This window comes from Anoplolepis gracilipes, chromosome 1 (genome assembly GCF_047496725.1).
Source record: "Anoplolepis gracilipes chromosome 1, ASM4749672v1, whole genome shotgun sequence".
Lineage (NCBI taxonomy): Eukaryota > Metazoa > Arthropoda > Insecta > Hymenoptera > Formicidae > Anoplolepis > Anoplolepis gracilipes.
In genome coordinates this window covers 5,714,765-5,728,870 of record NC_132970.1, presented here as the reverse complement: position 1 = coordinate 5,728,870, position 14,106 = coordinate 5,714,765, and the positions used below count along the sequence as shown (strand labels likewise).

The following is a 14,106-nucleotide window of genomic DNA, read 5'->3' as shown; positions in this document are numbered from 1 at the left end:
AAGAAGTTGGGTCGCGAATCGGATTTTCCGTTTCCGCGGCGGGAGAGTGGGTCCGTTTTTCGCCACGCCACCCCGTATATCTCGCTTGGGAAAATAAATCTTGTGGACACTCACCGGGAGGGAGACTGGACACTGGAGGCTGTCACCGGACACGGGTTGCAGCGACTGCAGCATATCGCGTGCGTGAAAGAGAGGACGGCTATCAATGGCTGCATTATACAATACTCGACAGTGGTATATACGCCAATACGTACTGGGCCGGCGTGAGTGTGCGTACGCGTGCGCGCGCGTGCAACTTGTCAAGTATATGTGCACGTGCAAACAAAGTTGCCTATATGTGTGCATATACACGTACATATATATAGATACCACCAAACGAGGTGTACTGTTCACCGCGCGGCAGGTATTGCCGTCAGGAGAGGTTCTCCGGCGCGCATAACCCGTTCGCGCGCTCGCGAGCGCGAGACGGACGGACGAAAACGGCCGTGAACGACGAAGGGAGACGACACGTTGGTGCTCCACCCTGTTCTCGGTTTACTTTTCGACGAGCATTTCGCCGATTAGATATCGCTCTTTTGTAAATACTGTGCTACGGATGGGTTCGATTATTGTATGACATCCTCACCTCTCTCTCTCTCTCTCTCTCTCTCTCTCTCTCTCTCTCTCTCTCTGTCTCTCTCTGTCTCTGTCTCTCTCTGTATCTCTCTGTCTCTTTCTCTTTCTACGTCTCTGCTGCTCTCTTTCTCTCCCTCACATCTTTATCGCCCTTGATGCCATCATATATGTATGTGTACTTCATTTCTGCTCTCCCCTCCTCTTTTCTGTCGCCATCGCGAAACCCCTGTCTTCTTCCTTCTCGCGTCCATTCTTCTCTTCTCTCTCTTTTCATTCTTTACTCTGCATTCTCTTTTGATCTCACTCGACCGGATCGACCTGTTCACGTTGCGCACTCGCAATAACTATATCCAGCTTGGGCCTTTCTTTTTTGTCAGGCCGTTCTTACGCAGCTTGAAAATGGATTGACTTATTGTAAAACCGTGTCCCGCCGTTCGTGATTGTCCGCGCGTGTCTGAATATGTACTTAGCCCGAACATCAAGTCAAGTATGTGACGAGTATTTTTTTTCCCCGCTCATTTACCGTGCCACGTGCGCGACTCTACGCAAATTCTATTTGTTCGCATTAGCCGCCTGGAGCAATCGCACGTTCCGTATTGTCAAGCCACATACGCACCGCGTACGGTTCGATCAATCGCTCGCGAAAGCAATCGCGCAAAGTATAAATCATTTCGATAGCATATCAGTACCCGAAGGTGTGCAGAAGTGAGATATCATAACTCTTTCTTTCTCTTTTCTAACGCCATGACAAATTTTTTTTACCATTTAATTTTTTTTCCATCTAATAACTTCACGGAACGAAATAGATAACCCTAACACTTCAATAGATAAATGTATCAATCCTTTTTGTTTAACAAAAATAAAATTGAGAGAAAAGAAATGTAAGACGCGAAGTTACATGTTGTAAATTTTACGAGAATTTATTTGACAAGATTGTATAAGAAAGCACGCAGATATCTAAAGTTTTAAAGTACTATTATATCATTATGTTAACACGATTTCAATTGAAATCCCCTTGTAAGAAATGCTTGTATGCAAGTGCAACAGCTCGATAAACGAGTATGAACACGCTATGAACACGCTATGCGAAGATGTATCGCTAGGGGAATAAGTCACATCGATAATAAATTGCATTGGTATATAGTTAGACTGCATGCGATGATAGATTTTATAGTTAATGTTAAAGGTCTTTATGGGTTCTCCATTAAGTCACATTGCACACGGTTGGATAGTCACATCCTGAATGAATAAGCACAATAAGCAGGTGTCATTCGTACTTACCGGCTTCGAATCTCCTTCCAGATGATCGGGTTTACGGCCGTATCGACCCCGTCCACCGTCGTACAATTATGGCGAACATCAGGAAGCGCACCATCCTGTGGACAAGACGGAAAAAATCTTGATCAGCTTGATGAATAATGCGAAACGTCATTCCACGCTGTTTAACCTTTGATAGAATCTCTTGCGCGTAATACATTTCGAATTATATTTCTCTAATACTTTTTCATTATCCATTTCAATTTTATTATTCGCGCAAGTCGTAGCGTGTCCTCAAGTCCTATTAAACTTTTGATTCAACAATACGAAATAATTAGTAACTGTAGAATATCGTAATAATCGAATATTAAATTTTATAATCATCGACTGATTATGAGTTCTACATCAAAGTAAACTGAATTGTTTTTATTATTATACACGGATCTTCTAAGATATTGTATATTTGTTGGACAACAATCTCATAGCGTAAGATATGTATTAGCATCTCATTGATTGCAAATAAATCAATTCACATTCGATATTACATATAACAGAATTGAAGTGAATTGGAATTATTCTCAAAACTAAGTAGATTAAAATTCGAAAGTAAAATAAAAAGATAATGTACAGTCTTAAAAAGAATATAATAAAAAAGAATGACGTCGTTTCTTTTGGCAAAAGGAAGTATAATTAAGTAAACGTAAACAAAGTTTCATGATCAGCAACAAAAGCAAATTAATGTAAAGAATTTTAGTAATGAATACGTGTTAATAATTCCGAATCTTAATCTCTCCAGTCACGGGTAGAGAATAGCGGAGGAAAAGATAATTAAAACACCGCAATACTAAAATCATGGCAATTTGCATTTTTATAGCGATATTAAACAACAATACTGGTTTATGAATTTTCGCAATTATGAGATAATGGGAATATATCCTGCATTAGGTAGTGTCATAATGACTTTCATTTATTTAATAAGAAAAGAATACATTTCATTAAATGTATTATCTAGAATTCGTTTTTATAAGAGTCGAAAGATCAGCGATTTGCGGTTGGTTACCAACAGGTAACGATTCTGGAAAAAGACAAAAGATGATGATTCAGAGGTAGGAGGAGAGAAGAACCTGGTAGATGACACGAGATTCCTACGAACGTGGATACTACGTCACTGTCTTTTTCTTCTCCGCCTCGCTACTCTCTCTTCCCCCCCCCCCCCCATACACCTTCTATGGTTTAATGTTTTCGACTTGAAACGCCGGCATTCCTACCGCCGTATGGAATCCAACGATGTTAAATGAGTCTTGAGAAAATATAATGTTCACTAAACATTCTCCTCCTACCATAATTTACAATCATATAAGAACTGTTTAAATATTTGACAAATGCTTGAAATTATTTCATTAAATATGCAGTATAAATAATTTCAATAATATATATATATATATATATATATATATATATATATATATATATATATATATATATAATATACATGTATATATTGTATATCATAGATAGTTACAAAATAAAGCATTTTATAAATAGTAACTCATTATAAATCATAATATCATTCCACTTTTTTACACCAATATTTAAAAAAATGATATCAAGTTTTCATCAGATGGTCTTGACACATGATTATAATATCTTAAAATCTGTTCAATCTGTTAATTATAATCGATTTTTTATCAATTTAAAATAATTGGATAATATCTATCATATTAATTTAATTTGAAAGATAGATCTGTCAGATTATTAACAAATTTAAAAAATATCTAATTTTATAATGCGTATAAAAACGTTTCATCACTCGAGTCGGTGAACGGAAGCCGTCGATTTTTAGGCGCTCTTTTCTCGGAAACTGGTAGGACCGTATCGTTTCTCATTCCGGAAGATCGCAGGTAGCTTCCACTCTATTAATAGACCGACTGATCAATTCGCAAGCGCGTCGATGAGGTTTACCTATGGCACGTGGGCGTTCCCGGATAGCAAGCAGCTGTAAAGTCGTTAAGTAGCCACTTCGAACTTTAGAATCAGGAGGTGATGGATCATTAGCCCTGAGGATCTTTCCGTAACCTACGATCTCTGTCGAGCTAATACTAGTTACATGCTTCGACAGGATACCACCATGAACCGTGTAATCGTTCAGCTGAGTTTCAATCATCCATGAAGTAAAAACAACACTGGCGCGATCATGACGTTGCTAAATCGTAACACAAATTAATTTTCTTTAAATTTTCTTAAAAATCAAGCAAACTATATCCATATAATCCATTGGTTGATGCAGGATTACATAATAACAATACAACTTTGATGCTGCTTAATTTTTTAACAGTTATAAAACAAATTTCCTTTATATTTTTCTTACATTTTTTATGTTGTGACAATTATATTATAACAATTTTCCTTATATTTTTCTTATATTTTTTATGTTTTAACAGAGAAATGTATCGCAAGAATATACATCTGATAAATTAAATAAAAAAAATATGCACAATAGAGATTAGAATATGGATATAGAAAAATATGTATAATAATTGACAAATAATAAGACGATAAGAATAAGTGATTATGTCGTACTAATATAACACTTGATAAATTCGCGAGCGTAAAAGCGATATAACCACGAGGAGTACTACAGTTTCTAGGCAGTAAAGAGTCATAAAGACGCTAAATAGCCACTTTCGATCCGGTGAAAAAGTAGTACTGAAGTATCGGCCCGCGAGAGGGAAAAGATTGCAGTCAGTGGCATACGGAACGCTCCGGGAGCGTACATAAAATCAGTGTGAATTACGCGCAAATGGACGGATAGAGACGCACACGGCATAGAAATTTGCGAGGAAAGAGTGTCTTGCAATAATGAAGATTCGATGTATCCAGAGGAGGTATGCCACCTGAGTACATAAACAGCTCGTTTATTTCCAATCGTGTTAAGAACGCAAAGCAACAAATCATGTATCTGTATCGCGATATAAAATCTCTGAATTATATCTTTCAATTCTTATACGATTTTTAGAAATATTTTTATATGTATAATATTTATCGCATATATCGGCTTTAATATCTGGAAGTATATATTATAATTGTTTGCCATGACAATTAATATGTATATAAGTACATTACATTTTTATATACAACATATGCACATGTACATTAAAACATAACATTTTTGATAATAATAAGCTGTAAAAAGAAGATACGATCCACGATGCCATTATAAAATGGACATCTCCTTCTCTTCTTCGTTTAAAATATCGATCTATTTTTAATTTTCACAATCGTGTATTTGCCAGTGGATCCGAACAATTATAATTACTATGGAGATTATTTAACGGATGACTTTATCAATATTTTTAGATCGAGCTTAGGGAGAAGAAAATTTAGTGAAAACAGAAAGAACTGAAACATTGTATAGATTTATAATACATAAAGTAAAAAAAAGATTATATTAATTACAAGTATATTTATAATGTTTACATGTATGTTTAATGTATTTATAGAATAACTAACACCGGTAATTGAGATAAGTCAGAACTTAATACTGGATTAGATAGTATATAGTAAAGTAAGATGTAGAAATTGTTTGACGCCATAGATAGTTGTAAAGATAGGTAAAATAATGAGTTTTATAAATAGTGACTCATTAGAAAGTGAAAAGACTCAAACAAAACAGTCTATGCGGATAAATGTTGAATGGTCGATCAATATCGCATGATAAGAAAGATACAGGATTGTATCGTGCATGTTACACGAAACAAGTTGAAGCAGACAGTTCTTGAGAAAGGTAAGATATCACAGTAACATGCTAATAATGCGTGGGCGTTTTCTGGAAATAAGGAAGCAATATGAAAGATAAGTAACCACTTTTGAATACAGTTGCGAGAAACAGATACTTGTAACCGACTACAAAGTCGCAGTGGTTTTTTGCCTAAGCGTCGCGAATGTTGCTTTCACATTTTTGTGTGTTAAAAATTCATTTATATATTATCTTGATTACTGTTATCAACAATTTCTTAATATACACACATGTTGTAAACGTAAGAATGCAATTTACTTGTATCTATTAATTGCTATTGCAGGCTATAATAATATTTCCTTTCAGATATTAAAACTTAATTATGATAAACATTAAATACGTAAAAACATATATCGGAAAACTTGTATATAAATTAAAAAAACATTTAAAAAGACAAAATGGGTCTCGAATTGTTCTAAATAGCGTCGCAAAATTTCATAATCCACCATCGAATCAAGCGACGAGATCCGCAGTTGAGTTCGTTGCTGATTACGGTAAACTCGGTGACAAGTCATGAGCAAGCAGAATGGCATGTCAAAGATTCAGGAGCGATCGCGGGAGAACTCGCGGGAATCGGCACAGAGGAGTCGTAAATGTATGCGATCGGTCAGGTAGAAGCCCGGTAGGACGAGCGGGGTTTGCCGGTTGGAAGAGGCGAGTCTGAACCGCTGGAAGGATGCTGAAGAGGCCGAGTGGTGGCGGCACGGCCGGTGTGGTCAGGTGGCTCGCAAGGACGCGGCAGGCCGTTCACCCGTTCACCCGTTTGCCCCTCCCGCCCCTCGCTACCGGCTGTCCCCCTCGCCGCCGATCGCCGCACGTATGTACGGGTATTCACATATACAACAATACACACACACACACACACACACATACACACATACACAAACATCGCGAATCTCTTTTCCTCTCCTCTGAACTGTCGTCTTCTCTCGTCCGTTCTCTCTCTCCTCCTCATCCTCCTCCTTCTGTCTCGGTGTTCCTCCCCTCCCTTTTCTCTTTCCTCCGGCGTCTCCGCTCTAGATCTGAACACGAGCGCTTGCCTTAACTAAGTTACCGGTATTTGTACTCTAAGGAATCGCCGGTTACTGTACTCCCCGTGTAAACACGATAATTGACCCGTTACATTTCGCACCAACGAGAATTTGTTTCTTTAATTTAAGAATTTTTTGTTGGTACGGATCTCTCGAAAGAGAGAGAGAGAGAGAGAGAACTACTTTTTGTATCTTATTTTTATTGTTTATTGTGCCCGCGTGCGACCCTACTCGCGGGAATATTATATAGAGGCACACGTAAATTCGACATACTAACGATACCGTAAAAGTTCGGTGAAACCCATGAAACGTAGAAGTTTATGGGGTAAGCAGCGTGGAAACGATAGCATTAAGGCAACGTTGTTAACACTTTATGATCGTTATGTTTATACTGGAGATTTAAGGAGGTACAAACTGTGAACGCGCAAGATATAATGTGAGAAAAGTAAGATCAGATTGAGAAGAAAGATATCACATAGCTCCATGATAACGTGTTCGAGCAACATTTATACCATGCAGTTTTTTTTAACTGTTTAACGTGCGACATAAAAATCCACGATTCAAACGGGTTTATCAGGTTTCAGGTCGATCTACCTTCAATTTATTAGCACGGATATTAATGGCGCATATCGAAATCCATATAAATCTCGGAATCCGGAAAAGAAATCGACTTATGAGCTACAATTTCACCTTAATATGATAATTGCCTTTTGATCTTCGTCAACAAAGTTCCCGTTAAATTAATATGTTACAAGACGTTGTGAGACTGGCACTGATAGTTTAAAATAAGAATGGAATATTTAATATATTAGAGCCTATTTATACAGATATCATCACGAAATTAGTAGAAGTAAAAAAATTTCTGCCGCTTGTGTCTCCGTGTTCTTTTCTATTTAAGAAATTTATTGTTTCTCTCATAATTTAATATTTCATGGAGATTATATATAATGACTAACTCTTTATTTACGACAAGCCAAGTTCATTAATTGCGTGTCTCCCTACGGCTAGTATCAGCACCATCGTGTAAATAGTCTATCGACAATTTGCGACGTCACATTCATGTTAACATCTCGCGACGCTTGCGGCAGTGACATCATGGATGAAATAATAGGCGGCCTCTCGACCTCTCTGCGTCTCCTTCTCTCTTCAATCAAGAAGTTTCGTACGGTACCTTCAAGGATCGAAAAGAATGAAAGAAAAGAGAGAGAGAGAGAGAGAGAGAGAGAGAGAGGGAGAGAGAAAGAGGAAGAGAAAGACAGAGAAGAAGTCCGCTCTCCCGCAGGGAACTAATAACCGGGTTTCACAGGCTCGTCCCCGCTACACACGCGCGCGTACCCGATTCCACCAGCACAAATCAATAGCGAGGGCCAAGGGGGCCGAGGGGTCGGGGACGGCGATGTAACCCGGGACGGGTTTGCGAGGCGCGCCCGTCAATGCAGGTAGCCGAACGACGAGACGGCGGCGCGGTAGCTGTTATTAGCTTTCTTTTCTCGTAATATGCGCCCTGTCAGCGGCAGGAAATAAGAAGTATTCCGGCGCAGTTACTTTGTCAGTCGGGAAAGCGACAATAATCGCGGGCCCGCACCCCAGTCCTCCCCGTGACCGAGTGCGTTCGTCGCCCACTCTCTTTTTATCCTTCGATGTACCGACCCCTTTTTTCCCTGTCTCTTTCTAGCACGACGATGATTCTCAGGAGAAAGGAAGGGGCGCGGGAACCGACTGGCAGCGCGCGCGAGAGCAGAGAAGTCGATTGAACAGAAATTGAATGATTGGAGGCGCGCCTCGAGGGTGCTTGATTGTTCATTCAAACAACAATCGTAATTGCGTTACACGTCGCAGCGGGATGGACGGGGATAAAAGGGGGATACTTGCGAGGCACGGACTTGTCGTTGGAATGAAAAAGAAAGGTACGATAGTATCGTCGACGTTGCTGGGAAGTCTAAGGGTTAAAATGCCTCTTGTACTTCTTAATTCTAATTCTGTCTGATGCCAATGTTTCGACGCAAAAAATTATCAGACTGACATAAACCGCGTAAGCAAAATGTTAATTTTTCTGAAATAATACAAATTTAGTACTTTTTTTTCACTGTATTAATTTTGTAAAAATCTATAATATAAAAATTCTTTCAAAGCCAGTTTGAATCGGCAGTCGATCAGAAGTCGATCTTAATATAGTCGACCGATGGGAATTCGCGTATCATAGATTCACGGCGAGTATTGTACTGCATAGAGTGGCTCTTTCCGACGAGTGGACCCACCGCCGAGTACACTTTTCAACTCCTTTATTCGACCGCCGCACTTCGATCAGCGATGCTATGCTAACGTGATTAGCGCCACAAGTCTCTCAAGCATGTCTCGCATCGGTGGATTCACGATCGATATCGTTTTTTCGCGGCGTATCGACGACGCGTGCCGCGCGCCGTCATTAGTTGGTCGAGGACCATTTCGCCGTTGGATGCGACGTTCTTGTTTCCGTTCGACTCGGCTTCGCCTCGTTTAATTGTACCGCGGCGTTCTGGTCACGCGCGATTTGTTCGAGCGCAAGAAAACGCCGATCTAATAGCTTGTGTTTATTCGACTGATTTTCCGCTATACACGGATGTATATACATCTTCGATTATATTTGTTACATACTTGGAATTTATGACCGTAGATTTAATCGCTTAGTTTTCAACGTACGTTTTTTTTTTTTTGCCAATTTGCTATTGATGCTGCCTCTCTTAATAAGAATTTTATTTTATTGGCATCTTTAATCTTACTAACATATATGTATAAATAGAACTTAAGCAAATACGAATCAGACAAAAAGAGTAAAAATATCCTTCTCTATATCTTTTATTTTATCTTAGTATTATACGTTTTCGATGTTTTCAAATATTGATTTTCTATTGAATTGTATTCGAAGAGTAGACAAGAATAAAAATTTGTAAGTTACACAATTGCGTAATCGTCCGCTGTGTATTATCTGCGGTTTCACAGGTATGGCACTTCGTGGCATCGCAAATAGCTAAGCTTAATTTGCAAATTATGGGGCCGACTACTTCACGAGTCTCTCGAAATCAATGTATTGCACGGCACGATGTATGTATGTGTGTGCCTCAAGACTCCTCGAACAAACGCCGTCCGACATAAAGGAGGAGGCGAGGAGGAAACTAATGATTTGCTCAGTTAATATTTATTCAGCTATATGTTCCTTTTCGAGCCGCTTCCTAAATCGAGGTTGACGCATTGTTACTGCCGTACGTTGTGATTAACATAATAATGCAAACACAATGACACGGCGAGCTTGACGGTCCGGGCACTATTTGAGCAGGTGAAAATTCCACTATGGCCGGCGCGCAGTTGCGTAGGCGACGATATGTGCGTTGAAACATGCGAGACTCCTCCGTAATCGCGTCTCCGTATATGCATTTGCGTATATACGTAGGTCGGGTAACAATCGTTCTCTAATTCAATTAGTAGAACCTTGCAAATTTTCATTGCAACTGTTGTCGATCCATGTATACGCTTTCTTCGCAATTTCTTTTATCTATTTATATTTGTACGTGTATGTATATATTTCCCAGTCTTCATGTCTCTAATATCGGTTCAATGTACAAAGATAGCACAATAAAAAAAAAAAAAAAATATTCATCGTCAGTTTCGAGCGAAATAGACTCCGACTGATGTTAGAAATGATGTGTCTGCCGTTGTGTTGACTCAATCAGAGACATAAATTCGTAGGTCGTCATTTGACAGCAAAGGTTTGTAGACTTTGAAGTGCTATTTGTGTGATGCAAAGGTATCAATTTATCCTAACACATGTGCATCTCATGTCAACAACTGTGTGGAAACATATCGGTCTTACCGTTTCAGTCTTAGCGAACGATACTATTTCGCGATATATATGTAGATAAAAAAGCGATCAAGCTCAAAGGGCGGCTTTTATCTCCCGTTGAATACGTCGACGGCTGAGAAAAATGTATACCGGAGATTTCTCATTTCCAGGTAATTAATTTACAATGAACCGGACGAAAAAGGGGAACTAATCCTTGTTGCGAGGGTTATTTATGGAGTCTCTATTGAGAAATCACTGCTTGCTCCTTTATCACGAAGAACAAACGTTCGGTCAAGAGAATCATTCTTTCTTCCGCAACGGAAGTTTTGCCAGACCGCACTCGAATTATAGCTTAATGTATTTTTAGCGCCCTAAAAAGTCTTGGTAAATTTATCTTCCAGTAAATAGAAATCTGCGATTGTCAAAGAATAAAGACCGTTTTTATCTTGTGCCTCAGATAATTATAAATTTTATTAATTACGAAGCGTTTCAGAAAACATAATTAAGAAAAAAATATTCATCCCTTTAATCCTCTTTATTCGATCAGGCAGTCGACTCAATCGCGTCAAACGAACGAGAGAGAAAAGAAATACAAATTAAACTCGAGAGAGCTTGGGACAATTCCCGAGGCCGAGAACGATCTACGACGGGATGGCAATCAGTATCGATTCCGAAACGGGCGTACAGACGACGCGGGGCACTTAATCGTAAAAAATAATTACGAGCAGGTTCGCGAGGAAAAGTGCGCGAACGGAGAAAAAGCATGCAATCCGGATGCAGGCCGGAAAATGACAATCACTAGGCGCGGAGCCGTTTCCTCTGTCTGACGTCAATCTAGTCGCTCGATGGCTTACTGCGTTCCGCGCGGGGAGGGAAAAGGGACAGGGATGGATTAGTGGCAGGGGGTTGGAGAGGGCGCCTCCGGCGCATTCGCCCTTCGTCAATTTACCGGCCGATCTTCTCTCAGCCGGGGCTGAAATTTCATCGAACTTGGAGTGCAAAGAGGGTGATTCTCCTCCCCTCACTCTGTCCTACACCTGCTTCAGATCACATCGGCTCCTCCAAAACCCTGCCTTCGTAACTGCGCTCGTGCCCGCTCTCGTCATTCGATAATCGTCCCGTCGACGGGGAGTCTCGACAGGTGTCCACCAAGGACACCTCGTCCCGAGCGTGTCTTCACCTGATGGCGTCGCAGATGACGTAACTCGCATACCAGCGCGACTTCGCGTTTACGATGTCCATAGTTTCGCTCTTACGATGGAACATGAATGTATACTCGCTAATAGTCGATATGTATCGAGGAGAGAGCGCGAGATATTCAACATTCATTGGTTCCATCGTGACATCATCTAGATTCTAGATAGACACGTAATCTTTCTTCTGTGATAAGAGCAAACGGACTGACTGTAATTATACGTTAAACTACTTTTCACGCCTGTTCATTAACTTCGACAGTGAAGTATATAGATCTCACTTGTCTTTCATTTTATATATATTTTAGCAGATTATATAGAAGTTTTAAAAATCAGTTTTAATGAAAAAACATTAATCAACTATTAATATATATATATAATTCATTATTAATTTATATTTATATTATTGCATTTACATTTATTAATTTAATTATTAATATGTACGAGACATTGAAAATTCTTCAATCTTTTTTAATTTTAACAATGCTTATAGTGTTTTTTCCACCGTGCGCTTACTATTATTTCTAACAACATATGAAAGATATAAAATATGTTGATTAATTAAATATAATATGAATTTAACAACGTATGCAATATAAATTACGCTTTTAGTGTTTATACAAACGATTTTATCTAAAAATTAAAGAAACATATAAATATTTATAAACGTTTCTGTAAGGATACCTAATATTGCACATTATTACTTTAATTAGGCCAACAAATACAACATTAATTGTGAAAAAAAATCAGATATGTCAGCTTATTAAAACTTTTTTTATCTCAAAGTTCATTAAATAAATATATTTATTTAATTTGATAAAACCAGTAGAGTGTATATCGTTTTATGAATAAAACATGAAATGTCAAGTTTTGCGTTCTATGTGCGCGTGTTCTGCGAAAGAGATATCTTAATGGCGTCGATGATAGATCGCCCTTGATGATAAGTAGTAATATCATTTAAAATACACATAATAATAATTTTTCATAAAACTTATGTATCCTACATAAGTTTTATGAAAAATTATTATTATCTTCATTTTTTGTGCCGTATCTTTAACATTGACCATTCTAAGGTATTATATTAATTGCCATAACACGAAAATATTTAATGTAGCGATAAAAAATGAAATACATGCGGTTCAAATTTTGGTTAATACTAACAATAAAAAAAAATATCGTTATATAAAATTTGATGTACTGAAACACAGGTCACGGAGACTAAAACAAGACAAGCAATCGTAGAAAACTATAATGAGGTAGCAGAAATTTTAAGCTATTCCATAACATGTCATGAATCAATATCGAAGCAGTGGTGTAAAATATTACCCCATAAAGATAAAAATTAATTCATTTACATTATGATAACTTTGTTGTCGTTCTTTCGCCATTCGGAAACACATCCCTTACAGATAAAACATCATCGCGTGGTAAGTGAATAGCATCTTATACTTTGAATCAACTTCCTATACGCTCCCCTTATTGCTTTCTCAGTCAGTCGAGACAATATTAAAGCCACTGTTGGCCGTGGTTATTTGTATAATGAAAGCAGCACCATGATATGTTGTTGGCGGTTAAAAGTCCGGGAGCAGAGTTTCTTATTAGTTATTAGTATACGCTCCAGTGAGGGGCAAATGAAATGGTTTACAAACGCGAAAGCAAGAATAGAGACACAGCTTTGAATGGGGCCTTTGAATTACTGGTGGCCGCTTGTTTTGTATAGATACATATAATAGTATACATATTCACGCAAACCCGCTCATTTGTGGCGATCTGTGCGCGCGTGTGCGTTGTATAGATACGTACATATATGCAGAGTGTCTCGGTGAACAATATTTAAGTATGCGAGTTCGCTTGTGTGGATTTGTACACGTGTATCCGGAGTGTATCCGCGCAAAGAGAAAATACGAGATGTTGGCCAGGCCACTATCCTCCTCTACCAAACTCAACCCATCGTCGCGATCTTTCTGTCCTTACGTCCTTTTTCATTTCTCCATCACCCCCGTTTCTAGCGACTTTCTGAAAAGTCTCGCGCTGTAACGCGCAGCACCTTGTCATCTTCTGAAAAGAATAATATCTCTTTTTACAATTACATTAGCAATTCTATGATCGCCATTTTTATTTATACTCTGTGTTCTTGCTACCAACTCTCATCTATTTGTGTGCATATATACATACGATACATAGACGTCCCGCGAGTACATATATACAAAGTGCTTTAGAGTTACGGTCTTTTCCTTTAAACAGGCACGAATGAATAATTTTTCTTTCAAAGAATACATCACCATCAATCGTGCTCTATGTCTCTTCATTGTAGCCATTTCAGAGTACATTCATTTATGCCTACTGTCCAAAGGTTAGAGGGTGGGGTGGGCATACCCTGGTAATTCTGGTTGCTCC

General features: G+C 38.6%; 1 protein-coding gene across 9 annotated transcripts in view; it reads right to left on the bottom strand.

Annotated features, from left to right (window-relative positions):
• Positions 1-14,106, bottom strand: part of Sox102f (transcription factor Sox102F) — a 155,081-nt gene that overhangs the window by 106,555 nt on the left and 34,420 nt on the right. For 8 of the 9 annotated variants that reach the window (XM_072903016.1, XM_072903070.1, XM_072903025.1 and 5 more), the window contains one exon: positions 1,897-1,991. Coding sequence is in view for 1 of the 9 variants with exons in the window: in XM_072903000.1 (XP_072759101.1) it covers positions 115-215 (101 nt within the window). In the remaining 8 variants the exon portion in view is untranslated. Of the gene's footprint in view, positions 1-114; positions 360-1,896; positions 1,992-14,106 lie in introns of those variants that run through there. The other variant, XM_072903000.1, reaches the window with a different exon arrangement.